Here is a 23,232-nt window from a genome sequence, read left to right as displayed (position 1 = left end):
AATATAAGCTCCTTGAGGAGCTTTTTCAAAACTTTTTTTTTTGTATCCCCAGGCTTAGCACAATACCTAGCACATAGTAGGCACTTTTAAAATGCTAGTTGATAGCTTCTGGTTTGATTGATTTAATACTGATGTTGTACTTTTGATTTATTTTTCTTTTTCAGTATCTCAAATCATAATTTTAAGAAAATTAGGGAAAGATACTTGATTTATCCCATTTCAATAGATTGTAACTTTAGCAACTGTAGTTACTTGCAAGAAACAGGAATGGTCTATTATGATTTCAGAAAATAGTAGATTTTGACTTATAAATGAATATAATAGAATCCCAAACCTGCTCACAGAGGTTGTTTGTTTCAACCAGCATATGAAGTAGAATGCTCTCTGGAAATGAGGTGGCAAGTGGTCATCCAGCTTCATGTAGTATACCTCTTGTGCTGGGAACTCCCTGTTTCTTAAACTGGTCCAATCCACTTTGGGAATGCTCTAAGTGTTTGTAAGTATTTACTGCTGTTGTTGAATCAAAACTTGGCATCTCTGCAACATTTACTTTTCATAGTAGGTGCTTAATAAATGCTTATTGATTGGTTGATTTTTTCTGGTTTGGCTTTTGGGAACTAAATACAGTAAGTCATGGAATCGTAGAGTTACTAATCCAACACTCTCATCAAAGGTAAAAAAAAAAAAGATGGCTTCAGAGAAGTCAAGTTATTTGTCATTTGCCCATCTCACAGGTAAGTGGCATTGCTAAAAACTGAACCCGGGTCCTTTGACTTCAAAGGCAGTCCATGTTCACTTCATCTTGATGATTCCTTCTTACTTCTAATCCAGGAATTCTTAAACTTGGGTCCGTGAACTTCTTAAAAATGGTTTGATAACTCTATTTCAACATAATTGGGATTTTTTAATGCTATATATTTTATGCATTAAAAAACATTATTCTGAGAAGTGGTCCATGGGTTTCACCAAACAGAAAAAGGGGTCATGACCAAAAGAAAAAGTTAAGAACCTCTGCTCTAACCCTTCTTTCATGACAGTCCTTCAAATCTGTGAAAATAAGCGGCATGCCATCACTAATTCTCCTCTTCTCCAGCCCAAATGCTGCCAATTCTGTCAGGCAATTTTATATAGTCTGGTTTCACATCTGGTTTCGCCATTTTAAACACCTTCCTCTGCAAGTGCTCCAGTTTGTCAATGTCCTTTCTTTTATATGGTGCCCAAGACCGAATATAATATTACAGAAGTGTTTGAACGAAGACAAAAACCCCACGGGACTATAACCTGTATGATTTCAGACACCATATTTCTATTGGAAGAGAAGAAATAAACCTGGGGTGGGAGTAAGAAGACCTGGGCTTGATGGTTGATTCTGTCCTTACTATCTACTTTATAGCACGTTACTTAAACTAATAATAGCTAACATTTATACAGAGAGCTTGGGGAAGCTAGGTGGTACAGTGGGTAGAGTGCTAGACCAGGAGTCAGGAAGACCTGAGTTCAAATCCAGCCTCAGACACTTACCAACTGTGTGATCCTGGGCATGTCACTTAACTCTGTTTGCCTCAGTTTTCAAATCTATAAAATGAGCTGGAAAAGGAAATGGCAATCCACACCAGTATCTTTGCTAAGAAGTCATGAAGAGTCAGCCATGACTAGAATGACTGAACAAACAACAACAACAACAAAATATATATATATATATATATATATATATATATATATATATATATATATATATATGTGTGTGTGTGTGTGTGTATATATATGTGTGTACATATGTGTGTGTATGTATGTGTATATATATATGTATATAGTGTTTACTATGTGCCATGAAGTATGCTAAGCACTTTGCATTTGTCTTATTTGATCCTCATAACAACCATGGGGTGCAGGTGCTATTATCCCCATTTTACAGGAGATTAAGTGACTTGGCCAGGATGGTACAGCTAATGAGTATCTGAGGCTGAATTTGAACTCCAGTCTTCCTTACTCTTGGCCTAGCATTCTATCCACTGTGCCACCTACCCTGTCTTGGGTTCAATTTCCTCATCTTTAAAATAAGAAAGTTAAACTAAACGATTTCTAAGATCTCTTTTAGTTTCAAATCACAGGATCTCATGATACTAAATCAAATTAGCTTTTGTGAATATATTTCACATCAATGACTCCTTGTATTGGTCCAGGACCCTTTTTCAGCATAGACCCTGAAGGTCTACAGGAACCATGTGACTGCCACTATTTTGAAATTCTCATGTATCGTGTGCTTTGAATCATTTTGTAGAAGCGATCCTAGGGGGTTACAGTACTTGGCTCCTTTGTTGCCATTGGTCAGACCTTGCTGCCTAATCACTAATAGGCTAACCTTGGTCCTGTGACTATTGCCTATGACACTTAAAAGCTCAACCCACAATCACCTTCACGCCCACCACCCCCAGCCAGGAAAGTTGGTCCTGAACAATGCCTGTACTTTTCTAGCTGGTTAATGTTCTGAGGACTACTGCTCCACGACTTACATCTAACATCAGGTAGTCTAGGCCTCCCAGTCACTGCACACATACAATGGCTCATTATTCTTCTGCATAACCTTTGCCTAATAAATAGCCAATTGTTGCCATTGACAATTGAGTGGGACAATACCTTTCAAGGAAGTAGAAGAAAGAGAGTCTATCAATTTGCTTTGTATAGGTCACTCAGCATATAACTGAATCAGACACATGCTTTTGTGTTTTTTCTTTTTTTCCATATAATTGTTATGTTACAATGTTAACTTACCCATTCTGTACCAGCGAAGCTGATGAGTTGAATCCAAATTTGAGTTGGAGACATTTATTCCCACTGAATTTCATTTTATTGTATTTGTCCCATCATTTAAGACTGGTAGACCTTTCAGCTACGAAAATGTGGATATGCCTTGGGGTTTCCCATCTCCATGAGTGTTTATTCTGCTCTTTTTGAAATTCCTTCCCCTATCCTCTTCAATCATTTAGTTCCTACTCTCACATAACAATACTATATCTATCTATCTATCAGTACATAGATAGAAAGATAGATAGGTAGCTAGATAGATGGATAGATACATAGGTAGAAATATCCCCCTACCTCACAATCAGGTAAAGGTAGAGTACATAATTACTATCTCTATTTTATAGATAGTAGAAGAATCAGAAAAGTTAGAGTTGGAAGGACCTTGGAGATCACCTAGTCCAAGATATACCTTCTTCACTTTATACCCTAACAACTCTCCAACCTTTGCTGTCTTTTAGATGTTCAGAGAATTCAAATGACTTGTCATGGTCATATAGCTTATAGACATTGGAGCCAAATCTGGTGCTATGTTGACTTTGTGTCCTCTTTCTTCTTTATAAAGTCCAGTTCAAGTTTTACCTTCTCTACAGAGAAGTCTTTCTGTGACAATTCAGCTGTACTGGGGATAGAATCACCCTCTGAATTTTCATAGGACTGATTGTCTTTCTGTTTGCCACATATAGAGTGCTATATTCCTATTCATGTATAGGTGGGGCTAGATGACAAGATGAGATTCTATTGAACTAAAATATCTTATACATGGGTTAAAAAAAAAATCAGAAGTACAGAGAAAGGGAATCAGCATCAGATAGCAACTCATCCGTAAACAATTTGGTATTTTAGTGGATTGTAAACTCCATATAAATTGAGTATGCTATAGCAGGGCAAAAAACTAATGCTAACATAAGCTGTATTAAGAAAGGGATAGTGTCCAAGGCTAGGGAAATGACAGGACCCCTGAACCCTTTCCTGGTCAGGACATATTTGGAGCTTTATGTTTTAACTCTGGGCACCACATCTGAGCACCAAGGAAAGACACTGACAACCTAGGGCACGTAAAGAACTAGATGACCAAGAAGATGAGAAGAATGGTTGAAGGAGACTGAAGAATAGACTTCTGGGAAACTTAATAGCTGTCCTAAAGTATTAGAAAAGCTGTTGTCACATAGAAGATGAATTAAATTTGGCCTCAAAGGGCAGAGCAATGGGTGATAGCTGCAGAAAATTAGATTTCAACTAGTTAAGGGAACATTTTCTAAAATTTAATTAGAAGTATCACAAAGCAGAATGGGGTGCCTTGGGAGAGCCTTCAAAGCCATTCACAACCTGGATCTTTCTACTTTTTGAGTCTTCTAACTCTTTACTGATTTTCTAGTCTCTTCCTCCTCTCCTTCCACTCAAGCTTCATACTTTTCTATCCAATGATACTGGCCTCTTGGCTGTTCCTCCCAGAAGATACTCCATCTCTCAACTCCAACTCCAGGCAATTTTATTGTCTGTCCTCCATGTTTAGAACACTCGCCTTCCACATTACTGCCCTCCCTGGCTTCCTTCTAGTCTCAGTCAAAATTCTGCCTTCTACAAAAAGCCTATCCTAGTCTCCCTTATTGTTAATACCTTTTTCTGATATAATAACTTGTTCATATGTAGCTATTTGCCTATTGTTTCCCCTGTTAGATTGTGAGCCTCTTGACTGCAGGAACTGTCTTTTGCCTTTCCTTATATCCCCAGTGCTTAGTATAATGCCTGGTACACAGTGAGTGCTTAATAAATGCTTGTTGTTGACTAACTTTCACTAGTGGTCTTCAAAAATTGACTAGCCATTTGTATAGATTCTTATTAGTTAGAATAGATGGTCTCTGAGATGAGGTCTAACTGAACTATGAGATTCTCAAAGTCTATGTGTTCATCTCGGAGTCCCCTTTCATTTCCTAGCTTTTGTGACTCTGTTGTAAGTTGCTTGCATTATCCCTCTCCCTTTTAAAATAGCTCCTCAGCTAGATCATAAGTGACTTGAAGGCACAGTGGCAAACATTGAATAAATCTGTTCATTGATTTTTGTTGTTAACAATTATAGGGTTTTTGTTGTTGTTGTTTTTTTTTTCAGAGGGGAAAGCAGGGCAATTGGGGTTAAGTGACTTGCCCAAGGTCACACAGGTAGTTAGTGTGTCAAGTGTGTGAGGCCAATTTGAAGTCAGGTCCTCCTGACTCCAGGGCTGGTGCTCTACTCACTGCGCCACCTAGCTGCCCCTATTCAGTCAAGGGATTCACTAGGTTGGCCTGCTGGATTCCATTTAGGGCAGGAAGTATGGAGTAAGTATTCACCACTTGTAAAATAATCACCATTTCCTAAGTCCTCTGTATTTCAAAACAATGTAACTCACTAATCCTCAAAAAACAAGTCAAAAAAATATATCGAGCCTATAGCATTTGTTTCAGCCTTTCTCACATTCATTTAACTAAGACTTACCTATTCCTAGCTATACCTAACTTCTACTATTCTGCACACGCACCCACACACATGCACACATACACACACATAAACACCCACCCACACACCCCCATACATATACACCCACACCCCACACACACACCCCTAACATTTACTTTACTAGTCACTCCTCTTCTACTCCCTTTCCCACTCTTTCATGCCTCATATTGTCTCCTCTTTCTCATCCTTTACAAACCTACCAAAAATCTGAATATGTTACTCATCTTCCTAATGCCATATAAATTAACTACAAATTCCTTGTTCTAGCATTTAGGTTCCTGTCAATCTGCTACCAATTTACCTTTATAAACTTTCTTGACAAATTATCCTAAAGCACTTTGAATCTCTTCTTTGCCTCCATCACATCCTACTTCTCTGTCTTAATGTCATATGACCTCCCAACAAGTAGAATATAAACGCCCCCCTACCAGTAGAATAGCATATATCATACATTCTCCCTAACAGGGTAGTTTGTAAACTCTCCTCACCAAGTAGGACATCACATGCATTCCCCCAACCCAAAAGAAAGAGGATGGGGATTTTAGGTATTTGATTTGTTTGTTTGAATTTTCATATCTCTGGGGCTTTACAAAGAGCTGGAACTTAAAAATGCTTATTGGATGAATGAATATTGAATGTTCTCTGAACACACATTTCTAATATTAGAAGACAGAAAGATAAATGACATATTAATAAGGTGTGTTGCCAAGTGCTTTGTTCCTTCTCATTTCTTACCCACCCTCAAGCTCCCACAGCTGTAACAATTGTGGTCATTTAGTTCTACAGAGCCTGGAGTTTCAGAGTCAGAGAGATGAAGGATTTCTTGAGTTGGGCTGGGAGGAGGGGCAGTGAGAGAGGGTGCAAAAACGTGGGAGAGTAATCCTATTAAATGTTTCTTGGGCTAGGCCACAACATGCCCAGCATTTACTCCCTTCTCCTCCACCTGGAGATCTCAACCAGGCATATGACCCTATGGATGACACAAAGATTCTGTCTTCTGAATTCGCCAAATAATTTCTATAGTATATGAATTCCTTTGTAGATTCAGGTTCTCAGGAAAACCAAATAAAATAGGTATAAAAAGGAGATTCTGAAGCTGTTACTATTGCAAGCCACCTCTCCAATTTCTACTAAATTGACCCTAATTTTGTTAAAGCTCTAGGCTCTGAGGTTAATGATTACTTTCTTGGTTGAGTCCACCCATTTGCCCTGACTTAATATGCACGGTCACTGTTGAATGGCAGCATATGTATTATTCAAAGAGAAAACTGTCAGAAATATTTCCTTAGGCATGGCAATTTTCCTCCTCCCCCTTCATTCCCATCCCCCATGACTCCATGTCTTAGTCTATGATGCAGGCTGGAATCATAATCAAAATCATAAAATGTTATAGCTGGAATGAAAGTTAGAAAAAATCCAACCCAGCTCCTTTATTTTACAATGTAGGAAACTCAGGCCAAGAGAAATGACTTGACTTGCTTAAGATCACATGACTGTTTATTTAGTAGCAGAATCAGGACTAGAACTCAGATCTCTTGACTTCCAATCTATTCTTCTAGAACAGTGTTTCTCAAACTTTTCCACAGCTGGAGAACCCTTTGGTTTAACAAAAATTTTGGCAGAACTCTTGCTGTAAAGACATCTAAAATTATTATTGTTATTAATGCTTATTAATGAATAACATAAGGTTCATTTAAAAAAACACCTTGGATTGAGGGGGTGCCCATCAATTGGGGAATGGCTGAACAAGTTGTGGTGTAAAATTGAGATGGAATACTATTGTGCTATAAGAAATGACGAGTGGGATGGTTTCAGAAAAACCTGAGAAGACTTATATGAACTGATAAGAAGTAAAGTAAGCAGAAGCAGGAGAATATTGTACACAGTAAGAACAATGTTGTAGGATAATCACCTGTGAAAGACTTAGCTACTCTGATCAAGACAATGATCTGAGACAACTTCAAAAGACCCATGATGAAAAATGCTATATGCCTCCAAAGAAACAACCGATGAGCTCTGAGTGCAGATTGAAGCATACTTTTTCAATTTTCTTCATTTTTCTTCCTCTTTTTGCAACATGGCTAATATGGAAATATGTTTTGCATGACTTCACCTATATAATTGATATATTGTTTGCCTTCTCAATGGGTGGAGGAGGAGTGGGAGGAAGGGAGAGAACTTAAAACTCAAAATTTTTGAAAACGAATGTTAAAAATAAATTTAAAAATTAAAGGAAAATACTTGGGGTGTTTTGGGGTTACTTGCAGTACAGTTTGAGAAACACTTATCTATCTCAAGCATAACCGTTGTCTATACTATCATAGGTTCACAATCTGGGGTTTTCCTGGGTACATAAGCAATTGTGCAAAACCCATACTAAAATCAGCATGTAATGTGATCAGGGAACTAGAGAAATCTAGAGAAGCATACATTTGTTGCTTAGCTCTCTGAAGAAAATCCCAGAATCTCTAGTTGGGGGGACCAATCCCTAAACTAGAATCTGGTCTTCCACAAACCTAAAAAACTGGTTATCTAGCCCGTGCTTAAAACCATCACTTCTGGGGTACCCCCTTTCCTTTGTGATGCCTCTAATAGTCAGGATTCCTTCCCTTGCCTAAAGTCTACATTTCCTCTTTGTAACATTCACATATGGTTACAAGTTCTATTCCTGGGTCTAAGAAGAAAAAAGCATATCCCCTCTTCCAAGGGACACCCCAGAGGCACCTCACCATCCTGTAAGATCAGATCAGCCTTGGTACTCACACCTTGTCAATACCCTCTGCCAAGTAGAATAAAGAACTCCTCAAACCTCCATTTAATGGGGGGATCAGGCTGGTCACCACTTTATTTCACATCTGTCTACACTACTCTGGACCTCTTCATGCTGCTATGCTGGGTACCTTTCCTTCCCCCACTCTTTTTCAGCTTTCTTTCGTGTGCTACCTTCCCCCATTAGATTGTAAACTTCTTGAGGGCAGGGACTGCCTTTTGCATTTCTTTTTATTCCCAGTGCTTAGCACAGTGCCTGGCACATAGTAGGTGCTTAATAAATTTTTATTGACCGACAGCCCTTCAAATAAATTCTTGAAGGCAGCTATCAAACCCTCAAATGTCTCCTTTTCTCCTGGCTGAACATCTCTAGTTCCTTCAATTGGTCCTCATCTGCCATTTAGCTCACAGAAAGCTACCATACTTGATTTATGGAACCATGTTCATTGAATTTCATCAAATACGACAGTTTCTGTAAAATGTTTTTGCAAACCTTAAAACACTACACAAATATGAGCTATCATTATTCTCAATACTCTTTCAGTCACTAGATTTAAAAAAAAAACTGGCTTAAGAAATTATCGTTGTGGATCAGGGCTACATACTATGCTAGTAATAGTTTCTAACAAATTATAGATTCAAAGAAGGATAGAAAATTTTAAATATTCTATAGTTAATTTCCTTCAGAGAAAAGACCTTGGAGATGTGATAGATGGACTAGTAAAAAGTTCAAGGAATTTTTTATGCTCATTAACTAAGAATGAATGATGTTCAACTGGAACCTGCATGAAAACAAGTATAAATAAATTGGCTGCAACTGTTCCTTTGGGAAACACAAGCAGAGACGATAATAGTTCACATTTTAGAGCACTTTAAAGTTTTTCAAATAGTATCCAATTTGGGCCTCATGACAGACCTATGACAGAGGCATTAGTACTCCCTTACTGTACAGAAGAGAATATTCAAACAGAGAGACTGACGTGCAGATCACATAATAGCAAGTGTTGGAAGTTAAGATTCAAATCCAAGTCTTCCTTAATCCAAGACCATGGGCAGTGTATCCAACCCATTACCACGCTTTGTATTATAGAATTATGTAATTCTAATAATATAGAATATAGAATAATATAGAATTATAATATATGTAGAATTTTATATATATATAGAAATGAAATATAAAAAAAGAAATTTAGTATTATATTTCTTTTTTGTTTGTTTTTGTTTTTTTTTTGGCAGGGCAATTGGGGTTAAGTGATTTGCCCAAGGTCACACAGCTAGTACATGTGTCAAGTGTCTGAAGCCGGATTTGAACTCAGGTCCTCCTGACTCCAGGGCTAGTGCTCTCCTCACTACACCACCTAGCTGCCCAGTATTAGATTTCTAAGTCAAAAAGAGATATTAAATTAAAACATCTTCAGCTTTTTTGAGAAAAAGATTTGCAAGACAAAAATTGCAAATTAAATCAAAAGAAAAAGGAAGACAATACTAGCTCCTTTTAAACCTTTTGTTTAATTCTTATTCAACCCATTTTTCTTTTGTTTCTTTCCTGGTCAACTCCTTATTACATGGATGTTTTACTAGAACAGGATTTGGGATGAAGGGGAGATATAAAACTTGATGTTATCATTGGAGAAAAAAAAATAGCTACAGGGTTCTGTAAGCATTCCCAGTGAAGTTCTTAGGCATATCAGAACCATAATCACTAGACTCTGGGGTCCCTGCGATACTCTCTTACAATAAATCAACAGGCATGAAGGGAATTAAAAAAACATAACAAACATTTTTACAGGAGCAAAATGGATCACTTGACTTACTGGCCATGCATTAAAGATGGTAATGTGAGCCCAAAAGGGATCTGTGCACACAGGAGTTCCTTGGTCAGCTGCTACCGTTAGTATTTAGACTCTCTTTTAAATCGATAGCACTCACTCTGATGTCCTCAGTCAAATGCATTCCAGTTAAAAAAAAAAAAACGAAGAGTAAAAATGAGTCAGCCAGTTTCCCGCCCCCAAATTTTTCTCTTCTGAGACATGGCACAAATTATATAACAAGAATCAAGAATTTGGTTGGTCATTTGGCAAATTAGAGGGCTGACCCCTGTACACTCTGCAAAGAAATGTGGAGGCTGATTCGTTAAGAAGCTGTCCTTTCTGACAAACTTCAGATCTCTTTGCTTATAGAATGAGTTTAACATATATTATATAGGATTATGGAAAAGTAAAACTGTTTCCTTGCAGAGATTTGCTTCTGTCACTTTCATACATACTGTGTGACTGTGTGACATGTATTGATGGAAAATCTGAACAAGAATATGTCCATACATGGTAAGGATGATTACACCACCCTGAGAGTGAAGGGAAAAGGAGGGCATCTGGAAGGGGAAGGAAATAAAGAAATTTTCAAAAATAATTACTATAAATTCCTCTCTGGGTTTGTGTGGTAAAAGAGGGGAAAGGAGGGATTAATGAATCCTTACCATTTTGCATATACTCATTCATGTGCATTTTTGTTGCTGTTCAGTTGTTTTTCAGGAGTGTCAGCACCACAGCATTCAGGGTTTTCTTGGCAAAGACACTGGAGGAGTTTGCCATTTCTTCCTCCAGTTCATTTTTTTCAGATTGAGGAAACTGAGGCAAACAACCTTGGTTAAGTGATTTGCCCAGGGTCACACATCTAGTAAATATCTGAGGGCAGATTTGAGCTCAGGAAGATAAGTCTGACTCCAGGCCTGGCAACTCTATTCCTGCCCATCTAGCTATCCTCATTTATGTACATACTCTCCCCTCTAATAAAATATAAGCTCCATGTGCACAGGAATCTTTCATGTTTGTCTATATATTCCCAGTGCCTAGCATATAGTAGTTGAACAATAGATACTTTTTTAGATTGGTGACCTCTAGCCTTTTATGCTTGGCACATGACCGTTTTCCTTGTGCATAACCCAGGATGCTCTGAGGTGTTCTAGGATAGAAATGGGATGCATGTTGCTTTAAGCACTGGCTCTCCTCTCTCTCACTAGCTTGCCCATCATATTTTTCAAATCCATTTTTCTTCTACCCTGCCTTTCCAGAAGTGGACCAGATGCATTATTAGCTGCATAGCTCTCCTAGCTATTTCTTTCCTTTATATTTTGTATTGTGTCTGCATTTCAGAGAAATGGTGTTCTCTGTGCCCTCTGCATTGCAATTCTACTTCCTTGTCTCCTACATTCATTTTTAAATGTATGTCCCGTAATTTAAATTATATCGCTTAATTTATGTCCAGTCTTCAACCTCTGCCAAATGTTGACTGTGTGAGTCTAGCCAAGTCATTTAATTACTCAGTGGCCCCAGGCAACTCTTTAAAAATGAAAACTGCAGAGAAGGCGTTATCTGCCTTGATAGAAGGAGTTCAGGTTCCCTATACCGATGAAATCCCCATTCAGATCCAAATCAATGTAGAATATGCCACATTTGGCCATTCCTTATTTCTTGCCTTTAAAAATTAATCTCAAGCTCTTATGGAGAGGAAGATGGGATCTGTATAGCTTGGGGAAGAATGTTGAACGTTGTTACTGTTTAGCCTGTGTGGCAGCAGCAGACTGGCCCCAGGCCTTTTGTGTGACTGAGGGATTTCCTGGTTATCTAATGCTAAGCAGGCTGAGGGTTTGGGAAAGCGGCGATGTTCAGTCATCCCCTCATTCCTCACCAGGAGCCGATTAAGTTGTTGAAAGAGTCAGGTCAATTACAAAGGAAACATACACCTTCTAGTTCTCCAAATCTCTTCCTATCAATTAAGGAAAATTCATGAAATCATCTCTGGACCAGAGATCATATTTTCTAAATGCCGTAACTCATAATATTGCCACGCTTTGTAGAGTCAGATATAATATAATGACAACTATTAGCCCTCATAACATTTATTTTAAGGTTTTCCTTAAGAAATAAAATTGCTACACTATAGAGAAGAGAATTCTTACTTCATTTTTATTGTTGCTTTTCAGTTCTGTCACTCAAGTCTGACTCTTTGTGATCCTATTTAGGGGTTTGGGGGTTTTTTTGGCAAAGATACTGGAATGGTTTGCCATTTCCTTCTTCTGCTCATTTTATTAATGAGAAAATCGATGCAAACAGGGCTAAGTGACTTGCTTCTGTCACTTTCATACATACTGTGTGACATGTATTGATGGAAAATCTGAACAAGAATATGTCCATACATGCCCAGGGTCGCACAGCTAATAAGTATCTGAGGCCAGATTTGAACTCAGGAAGATGAGTCTTCCTTACCCCAGGCCTGGTACTCTGTCCACTGCACCGCCTAGCTGCCCCTACTTTGTTTGGACAGACTAACCTAAATAGAATTAGGGGAGAATTATATGTATCTCCTGGCTGTCTATTCATGCTAAGGTTGATTAAATCTTTAAAATGCTATTTCACACACACTCAGGAAGCTACCTTCTAGAAATGAAATTCATCCACCAGCATTTTTATATCCACACAGGTTGTACCAGAATAGACTGTGATGCCGATGACCTGGATTATTTGTTACTGTCTCATGAAAGAATAAACATGATGTTTTATTGCTCTAGAGGAAGGAAGTTTACTAGTACATGCAACAATTAATTTTTTTTCATTTGTACATGGACCCTTCCCAGGTTCACTCAAAAACCCAGTGCCTGGAGAGAACATAGGGTGAAATATTTCTGTCCAAGTTCAGGTTCCTCTCCAAACTCACTGGGGAAGCTCCTCAGCTGGCCCCTCTGCAGCTGGAGCAGACAAGGGCAGCTACTAAAAACCTTCTCTTTCAGTACATATGTGCCTTCCCAAGGAGGTAACAAAAGCATGTGTTAGACTCAACATGTTCCTCCTCATGCCATGGAATAATTTTGTGCAAAAAGTGGGATGCTTCCCTGCCCCCAGCTGCAGTCGGTCAAATATCAGTGCATTTTACTGTTCCGTTTACAGGACCTATTTAGGAGCTTACTTAGGTTTTGTGGCTCTGCCAGAGTCTGAATAAGGATACTTACTCATTATTTCAACAGCTGTTAACTTTTAGGCTCAACAGCAGCTCGGACAGGACTTCTTAGAGAAGCTGCTCCTGACACACAGTGATCCTTTATACAGAACACCCAATCTCCAGTATTGTGGGTGTCTCAAAGTTGAGAAGGAATACCAACGAGCCATGGGCAAGGAAAAGAACAATCAGGATTTCTGATTGATTTTGCCCAAAGATTTTAAAAGAGAAGAAAAACATACAATAAAAAATGTAATTGAAAAAAACTGTTCTCTTTACTGCTCCTTTTCAATGTTATCCACCCCTCAAACTGAATTAGAATCAGGAAAAGTCAGAACCTGAAGGGACACCATTTAGTTCCCTCCTTTGATTTTACAAATGACAAAGCTGAGACCCGGAGAATTTAAATTACTTGCTCAAGCTCAAGTAGCTAGTTAATAGTTTATAGTAATACACCAATACTGCCACCACGCTGGTGCAAGCCCACATTTCCTTATGCCTAGACTACTAAAATAGTCTACTGGTTGATCTGGCTGCCACAAATCTCTCCCTACTCCAGCCTAGCCTCCATTCAGTAACCAAAGTGATTTTCCTAAAGTGATCATCCAACCATGAACCGTCCGTCCCCATCACACTTCTTGTTGTTCAGTCGTTTCAGTCTTACGGGACTCTTCATTTAAGGTTTTCTTGGCAAGATACTGGAGTGGTTTGCCATTTCCTTCTCCAGCTTATTTTACAGATGAGGAAACTGAGGTAACCAGGGTTAAATGACTTGCCCAGAGTCACGCAGGTAGTAAGAGTGTGAGATGGGATTTGAACTCACACTACAAACCAAACATAAAATCCTCAGTTTGGCATTCAAAGATCTTCATAACCTGTACTCTTCCTACCTTTCCGGTCTTCTTACATCTTACTCCCCAGAGACACTGACTTCCTTGCTATTCCTTCCACTAGAAACTCAATCACTCAGCTCTGGGCACATTTACTGGCTGTCCTCCAGAGGGCCTGGAACACCTCCCCATTTATCTCTGCCTCCTACCAAGCCCCAGCTAAAATCCCTCCTTCTACACAACGTCTTTGTCAATCCCACTTAATTCTAGTGCCTTCCTCCTGTTCGTTATTTCTTATTTACTCTGTACATGTACGTGGTTGATTGCATTTTGTCACCCCCATTAGATTTCAAGTCCCTTTCGGAACAAGGACTATCTTTGGCTTTGTATTCCCAGGGTTTAGCACAGTGCTTGATACACGGGTTATTATTGTTCATTTGTGTCTGACTCTTCAGGACCTCATTTGGGGTTTTCTTGGCAAAGACTCTGGAGTGCTTCTTCATCTCCTTCTCCAGCTCATTTTACAGATGAGGAAGCTGAAGTAAACTGGGCTAAGTGACTTGCCCAGGGTCACACATCTAGTAAGTATCTGAGGCCACATTTGAACTCAGATCCTCCTGATTCCAGGACAGGTGCTCTACTTACTGTGCCACCAAGCTGCTGCAGGAACTGTCTTTTACCTCTTTTTATATCCCTAGTACTTAGCAAGGTGCCTAGCACATAGCAGACACTTAATAAATGTTTACTGATTGGATAATTAAGCAAGTGCTTAGTCAATGCTTCTTGACTAACAGTGGAGCTGAGCATAGATAACCTGATCGCATCTGTTATATTGGTTCCTTTCGTCACTGTGGCTGTTCTTAAAAGCAGATACAATTGCATGGGGATCTAAAGCTACATACATCAGCACGACAGAAACAGTACCTGCACAGTACCTTTCATAGCAGGAGGCGTATACACACTCTGCTTCCTCTGCTTAGGAGACGCATTCTGTGACTGAGGACAAAAGAGAGAGAGAAAGAAAAGCTTAACAAATCTACATAGACTCAAACCCCAGCAGACCCGTGTGGGGAGTATCAGCTGTACGTTTCTAAGCATTCCTCTGATGTCCCTTTGCCACTTGGTAGAGTTTTAGTCAAAATCAGCCTGAAAAAAGTAGCTGTGAAAGCAGTTTACAGTGGATTCAACAAAGGGCTTGGAGTCAGAAGGACCTGAGTTCAAATCTAACCTTTGACACTTACTAGGCTCTGTGACCCTGGGCAAATCAAACTCCCTTAGCCTCAGTTTCTTATCTGTATAATGTGGATAACAATAGTACCAATCTCCCAGGGTTATTTGGGGGAAACTTAAAGTGTGATGTAAATGCTAGCTAATATTATTACCTACCAAGACAGCTCATTCTATTTTCTGAATAGGGCTGTTGTTTTTGTTATTCAGTTATTTCAGTCTTATGGGACTCTTCATGTGACCCCATTTGTGGTGTTTTTGACAAAGATATTGGAGGGATTTGCTTTTTCCTTCTCCAGCTCATTTTACAGATGAAGAAACTGAGGCAAACAGGGTTAAGCGACTTGCCCAGGGTCACACAGCTAGTAAGTGTCTGAGGCCAAATTTGAATTCAGGTCTTTCTGACTCCAGGGCCACTGTTCTATCCACTGTGCCACCTAGGTACATCAAGCAAAAATCTGACTCTTTCTGCCTTCTACACTCACTAGAACTACCTCCCAGTTCTGTCTTCTGAAATGAGCAGAATGAATCTAATCCTGCTTCTGTGTGACATTTTTTTCAAATAAGAAAAGGCAACTACTGTATCTCTGTGAAGTTTTCTCCTCTCTAGGCTAGATAGTCCCAGTTCCATCAGCTGATCCTTCCATGGCATGATCCGAAGGACCTGCACTGTCCTATTAATGTGCTCTAGTTTATCTTTCCAAAAATATGTTGTCCAGAACTGAAAATGTATTTCGGCTGTGGTTTGATGAGGACAGAGTCCCTATGAAACCTAAGACCACATTAACTTTCTAATCAGTAGTCACACTATTGACTCATACTGAGCTCACAGGCTACTCAAACACTGCGTTCTTTATAATCACCCTTAAATGTGTGTCAGCGACATTAAAAGCTTAAGAGAGATTATCCAAAGGTGATAAGGTATATTTTCTCATGAAAAGGCAGCCTGGGAGGTCAGTTTTCAAAACTTGTTCCCCTAGTAAACATCAGAGCTAGAAACAATCATCTTTCTTTTGCTTCTAGCTCTGATGTTTACAGAAAACAGAAGAAAGGAAAAATTGTTACTGAAAAAAAAAAAAGAAAAAACTGGGGAGAAAAGACCAAAGGGAGCCGAAATAAAGGACCTCAGAAAAGACGTCTCCTTATGGGGCTTCCCAGGAACAATGAGGTAATCCCTATCTATAACCATCCTGAAATTACATGAGCAGTCTGATCTCCTCATTTAGCTGAAATAACTCAGTCAGGGGACCATTCTTTGTTCTGGTCTCTAAATGTGTACTTTCCTTTTCCTGACAAAACTTGCATTTAACAATCCCAGTTCATGGGATACAGGGTCAGGCTTAGGTTACACAAGAAGGACTTTGGCAAAAACAGGAACTCACTTCAGCATGGAAACCAGAAAAGGTTCTCTGGTGCTTTTTTTCCAGATAAGAAAAGAAAGTTAAGTCTCTTCTCTTTCTCAGATAAGCCAATGAGTTCTATAAGGATTTCTCAATTTGCATTTCAAAGTTCAGGAGGTAGGCACCTATGTTAATGAGGCTGGGTTTCCAAAATTTTTTTTTTTGACAAATGTCAACTCTGCATATGTTTCTTTGGGAGTGCCCAAAGCCTAGTCTGAAAGAAACTAGGTGAGCCAAAAAAAAAATCATGCTGCACACATTTTCCCCCTTTAACCTTAATATGTGATCCTTGGCTTTCTTGTATGCTTTCTTTAAAGTATCACACAGAGCATCAGGAAGGCTGTATTTACATGATGGCAAAACAACCCACTGAAAAGTGAAAATCGCCATCAAGTCAACAAGTTATTTAGTCTATTTGAGACCAGCAAATAGCCTGACACATTTTTCCCCCACTGATTTGAATGTTTGCTTTGGCACCAGACCTAAGACACAGTCAAGCATAGGAAAACATGGTGCACACTCTTTGGCCTGCTGACACATCTGATGGGGGCAGAGATCTCTGGGAATAATTCTATAGCTTCAACCACATCTGACCAATATGAAATCCAACTGCTCCACTCCTCCTGGATTATCATAGGAATTGCATATTTTCTCCATAAATGGGTCCAAAAGCTCAAATGAAAGCTGAGTTCTCTAGAAAATTTTCCCTTGGTAATGACACATGCTTGTAAAGATTCCCAAGATTGGCCCTGGTTCTAAAATTGAAATAATGAATACCATGCATAACTATTACAATGATTTTGCTATTACTATTAAGATTACTACTACTAGTAGTATAATTACTATTACAATGATTTTCATTTATGATAAAGAGAATATGTCTAACAGTGAGAAAAAAGCCTAACTTACTTTTATAGTTCATATTGCACTTTGCAAGGAGAAAGGAAGGGAAAACAACAAACAAACATTTACCAAGCACCCATTATGCTTCAGGTCCTGTGCTAAGTGCCTTACAGATATTATCTCATTTGGTCCTTATAATAACCCTGGGAGGTAGGCGGTATTATTATCACTGCAATTTTACAGTTGAGAAAACTAAGTTTAAGTGCCCAGGGTCCTGTAGCTAGGAAGTATCGAAGGCAAGATTTGAAAATGAGTCTTCTTGACTCCAGGTCTAACCTATCCTATTGCTGCTTACTGGGGGCCATCTCCAGACATCCTGATCTACATCTTGCCACTGGACCCACATGGCCCTGGAGGAGAAAGTGAGTCTGGTGACTCTGAACAGCCCTGTCTCACTTAAATCCAATTTGCTCGCAAGTCAAGGCGTCACCTTCCTGATGTCATGGTCCTCTTCCAGAAAAATGACAAAGGACAACTTTATCCACTTCACCACCTAACTGCCTTAAAGAGGAATTCAGTTAGAGTAGGGACTCAGTAGACATGTAAAGACACTTTCTACTTTTTTATTAAAGAGAGGTAGGTGTGGCTGTGATTGTTACTGAGGCAACTATTTACAGGAACTACGAAAGTAAAAGATTTGAACAGATTTAAATAAGAAACAGGAATTTCCTAATGAGTATTTTAAAAGAGTTCCCCTCAGGCTGAGATAACAGGACAGAGTTGGCCTAAGAGCTAGAAAGTCAGGGGGTCAAGGCATCCTTTTGATCTATACTGGCTGTGCCACCCTAGGCCAGAAACATGACCCCTTGGTGCTCTAGACAAGTCTCTGAGACCAGAACTTACATCACAGGTGCTGACCTACATTATCAGAGGAAGTTCCTCAGCTCTGGATGCTCTCTAGAGCAATGTCATCAAACCTTACAACAAGGATTCCTGCAAGCTGTACGATGACTTAGAAAACCACATATTAACATTTTCTATATTATTATATTTTTATTTATTAAAATATATTCAATATTTCCCAACTGCATTTTAATTTGGTTCAGGCGCACTTAGGAGTGTTGTGGGCTGTGTGTTTGATGGCTGGCTCTGTTCCAGACCAATAGAATCGCAGGTTCAGCAAAGCTGGATTGTTTGAAGGTATTCCTAGGTAGAAATGTCACATGATCTTACCTGATATTTTACCATAAAACATAAAACTTATGGAATTTTGAATAAAGTTTAATGTTTTAAATTTTAAATGATTGTATTTTAAATATATGTATACACATATTTTAAAGAATTCAAATGTGTATATAAAAGATGTAATTTAACTTACTTCTCCTTGTGAGTTGGTCACCCTCTTCTCATCTATTTCTATGGGAAAAAAAGAAGACGTAACATATTAGGGAATTTTATACAACAATGTAAATTAAAAAAAAACAACTACAAAACAATCAAAAGTGAATGTTGCAAAATTACAAATGTAAAGTCCCTTTATGAAGAGGAAAGTGAGGGAGAGACAGAGACAGAGAAAGACAGAGACAGAAAGAGGCTAAGAGAGACAGAAAGCTTCAATTTAGGCTGGCTGTGAGTTTAAGGCTATTGGTTTAAGGGTCCTTGATCACATTCCTCTTTGTGTGGTATGCTACTTTATAGAAAACACTTGCCCAAGATTCAATAAAAATCAGTTTAACTTTATCTAGGGAAAAAAATTATGTAATAGTACATAGAGTAAATGAAGTTTAAAGACTTGTTTTCATCTTGTCTATCTCATTAGAGCATGAGCTCCTTAAGAGAAGAGATTCTCTTTTGCCTTTCTTTATATGGAAGCATAGTGTGTGGCACATAGTAGGGGCTTAATAATTTAATAACTACTTTTTGATTGACCATTAAAAACTATGCGACAAATGATCCAAATCACTAATAATAAATGAAATGCAAATCAAAATATCCCTGAGCTTTCACTTGACCATCAGAAAATTATTTTTTGATGCATATTTATTATTTAATATTTTTAGTTTTCAGCACTGATTTCCACAAGTGTAGAATTACAAATTTTCTCCCCATTTCTACCCTCCCCCACTCCAAGATGGCATATATTCTAATTACCCCGTTCCCCAGTCACCCCTCCCTTCTGTCACCCCACTCCCCCCACCCCTTTTCCCTTACTCTCTTGTAGGGCAAGATAAATGTCTATGCCCCATTGCCTGTATATCTTATTTCCCAGTTGCATGCAAAAACAACATTTTTTTTGAACATCTGCTTTTAAAACTTTGAGTTCCAAATTCAACATAGGTCACACGTGTATCATTGTGTAAAACATTTCCACAATACTCATGCTGTGAAAGACTAACTATGTTGTGCTCCCTCCTATCCAGTCCCCTTTATTCAATTTTCTCCCTTGACTCCGTCCCTTTTCGAAAGTGTTTGCTTTTGATTACCTCCTCCCCCATCTGCCCTCCCTTCTATCGTCCCTCCTTTTTTATCCTCTTCATCCTTCTTTCCTGTGGGGTAAGATACCCAATTGAGTGTGTATGTTATTCCCTCTTCAAGTCAAATCCAATGAGAGCAAGATTCACTCATTCCCCCTCCCCTGCCCCCTCTTCCCTTCCAACTGCTTTTTCTTGCCACTTTTATGCAAGATAATTTACCCCATTCTATCTCTCTCTTTCTCCCTCTCTCAATACAGTCCTCTCTCATCCCTTAATTTGATTTTATTTTTTTAGATATCATCCCCTCATATTAAACTCACCCTGTGCCCTCTGTCTATATATATGTACATGTATATGTATACGTATATGTGTATATATGTATGTACATATGAATAGTCCCTTCAGCTACCCTAACACTGAGGTCTCATGAATCACACACATCATCTTTCCATGTAGGAATGTAAATAAAACAATTCAACTTTAGTAAATCCCTTATGATTTCTCTTTCTTGTTTACCTTTTCATGCTTCTCTTGATTCCTGTGTTTGAAAGTCAAATTTTCTATTCAGCTCTAGTCTTTTCACTGAGAAAGCTTAAAAGTCCTCTATTTTATTGAAAATCCATATTTTGCCTTGGAGCATGATACTCAGTTTTGCTGGGTAGGTAATTCTTGGTTTTAATCCTAGCTCCATTGACCTCCAGAATATCATATTCCAACCCCTTCGATCCCTTAATGTTGAAGCTGCTAGATCTTGTGTCATCCTGATTGTGTTTCCACAATATTCAAATTGTTTCTTTCTAGCTGCTTGTAGTATTTTCTCCTTGAGCTGGGAGCTCTGCAATTTGGCAACAACATTCCTAGGAGTTTTCTTTTGGGGATCTTTTTCAGGAGGCGATCTTTGGATTCTTTCAATTTCTATTTTACCCTCTGGCTTTAGAATATAAGGGCAGTTCTCCTTGATAATTTCTTGAAAGATGATATCTAGGCTTTTTTTTTGATCATGGCTTTCAGGTAGTCCAATAACTTTTGAATTATCTCTCCTAGATCTATTTTCCAGGTCAGTAGTTTTTTCCAATGAGATATTTCACATTGTCTTCCATTTTTTCATTCCTTTGGTTCTGTTTTATAATATCTTGATTTCTCATAAAGTCACTAGCTTCCACTTGCTCCAATCTAATTTTTAAAGTAGTATTTTCTTCAGTGGTCCATTGGACCTCCTTTTCCATTTGGCTAATTCTGCCTTTCAAGGCATTCTTCTCATCATTGGCTTTTTGGAGCTCCTTTGCCACTTGAGTTAGTCTCTTTTTTAAGGTGTTGTTTTCTTCAGTGCATTTTTCAGTATTTTTTTGGGTCTCTTTTAGCAAGTCATTGACTTGTTTTTCATGGTTTTCTCGCATCCTTCTCATTTCTCTTCCCAATTTTTCCTCTACTTCTCTAACTTGCTTTTCCAAATCCTTTTTGAGCTCTTCCATGGCCTGAGACCAGTTCATGTTTTTCTTGGAGGCTTTTGATGTAGGCTCTTGGATTTTGTTGACTTCTTCTGGCTGTATGTTTTGGTCTTCTTTGTCGCCAGGCAAAGATTCCAAAGTCTGAGTCTGAATCTGAGTTGGTTTTCACTGACTGGCCATGTTCCCAGACAACTACTTGACCCTTGAGCTTTACATCAGGGTATGATTGCTTGTAGAGTAGAGAGTACTTTGTCCCAAGCTTGAGGGGCTGCACTGCTATTTTCAGAGCTACTTCTATACAGCTAGCTCTGCCACAGCAGTACTCTTTCTCCCCCAAGAACTGCCAACCAGGATTGTGATGCAAATCGGAGCAGGGCAAAGCAGGCTTTGCATTCTCACTCCAATCTGCTGCTTAATTTCTCCCACCAGGTGGGCCTGGGGCCAGAAGCAACTGCAGCTGTAGTTCTGTAGCTGCACCACCCCAGCTGCCCCCAGGGTGCTGGCTGACCATGAACTCTTTACACTCTCTCCCAGCAGCTCTTCCCACTAACCTTCTCTGTTGTCTTTGGCATTTGTGGGTTGAGAAGTCTGGTAACTGCCATGTTCAATGTTTCAGGGCACTAGGGCCTGTTCTGCCCGGCTCCTGGTCTGGTTGGTCCTGGCACGGCCCAGGCTGGGCTCTGCTCCACTCCACTACCAGCTCCGTGGGATAGACCCTTCCCAGTGACCATCCAGGCTATCCTGGGCTGGTGCCCTGCTTCCCTTTGCTTTTTGGTGGGTTCTGAAACTCTAGAATTTGTTCAGAGCCATTTTTATAGGTGTTTGGAGGGACCTGGTGGGGGAGCTTAAGGAAGTCCCTGCTTTCCAGCCGCCATCTTGGCTCCATCCTCTCCAGAAAATTCTTAATGTTGACAAAAGATGGTAATAGTCAATGTTGAAGGGGTTGTGGAAAGACAGACACACTATTGCATTGTTGGTGAAGCTGCAAATCAGGACAACTGATTCTGAAAGTATTTTGGAATTACGCAAATAAGGTGACTCGAAAATTCATAAGCCTTTGATCTAGAGATTCTACTTTTAAGCATATACACCAAAGGAGGTCATTAAAAAGAAGAAAACTCCCATAAACATCGAAATATTTATACCAACACTTTTTATAGCAACAAAGAACAAGTAGAAGGGGCGGGGGGTGGGAGGAGGGGTTAAACCAGGGGTGGGGAACCACAGCCTCGAGGCCACATCTGGCCTTCTAGGTCCTCAAGTGCAGTTCCCCACCCCTGGACAAACTGGTATGTGAATGTCATGGAACATTACTATGTTGTAATAAATGATGAATAAGATCAATGCAGATAAGAAGACTTACATGAACTGAAATAGAGTGAAGTAAGCAGAGCCAAGACAACATACACAGGGGCTGTGGCAATGTCAATCAGAAGAATAACAAACACAAAACAATCAAAAGTGAATGTTGCAAAGTTACAAAGAATGAGCAAGATCCCAAATAAACAACATAAGAAGACGACCCACCCCCTTCCTTTGCAGAGGTAGGAGGTCCGCAGTTATGAAACATCGCATATATTTTGAATATTTTTGATGTATTGATCCGTTTTTATGATTTTTCTCTTTCCCACTTTTTCTTAAAAAATTTTTTAATTAATTGTAATATATGGTAACTCCCCAGGGAGGGGAGCAGGGGTAACACAAGAGGGTATTTGATGTGATCATCTCTCTTATCTGTCATTCACCACTAGCAATTGTCCTATCTTTTCTTTGATTTCCCTCCTTTCCCCCAAATTGCTAGAAAACCCTTTCTGCTTTGACTTCCTTGCCAACCTAAGCTCACTCTGAGTCTCAGCATTCTTGGGAATACCTTTGCTGGGTGTCCTACTCAACTCTTCACTTTCCCTTAGCGCCCCCAATCCAATCTGTGGCCAAGATCTGTCGATTTTATTT

General features: G+C 39.2%; 1 protein-coding gene across 2 annotated transcripts in view; it reads right to left on the bottom strand.

Moving 5' to 3' along the window:
- The window catches only part of PPP1R1C (protein phosphatase 1 regulatory inhibitor subunit 1C), a 196,427-nt gene that overhangs the window by 79,819 nt on the left and 93,376 nt on the right, over positions 1–23,232 (bottom strand). For both annotated transcript variants that reach the window (XM_036747185.1, XM_036747186.1), the window contains exons 3-4: positions 18,736–18,773; positions 14,823–14,883 (exon numbers count right to left, since the gene is read on the bottom strand). In XM_036747185.1, coding sequence (XP_036603080.1) covers positions 14,823–14,883; positions 18,736–18,773 — 99 coding nt within the window. The remainder of the gene's footprint in view (positions 1–14,822; positions 14,884–18,735; positions 18,774–23,232) is intronic.

The sequence above is a fragment of the Trichosurus vulpecula genome, chromosome 2 (genome assembly GCF_011100635.1).
Source record: "Trichosurus vulpecula isolate mTriVul1 chromosome 2, mTriVul1.pri, whole genome shotgun sequence".
Classification (NCBI taxonomy): domain Eukaryota; kingdom Metazoa; phylum Chordata; class Mammalia; order Diprotodontia; family Phalangeridae; genus Trichosurus; species Trichosurus vulpecula.
This window is presented reverse-complemented; position numbering and strand designations above follow the sequence as displayed.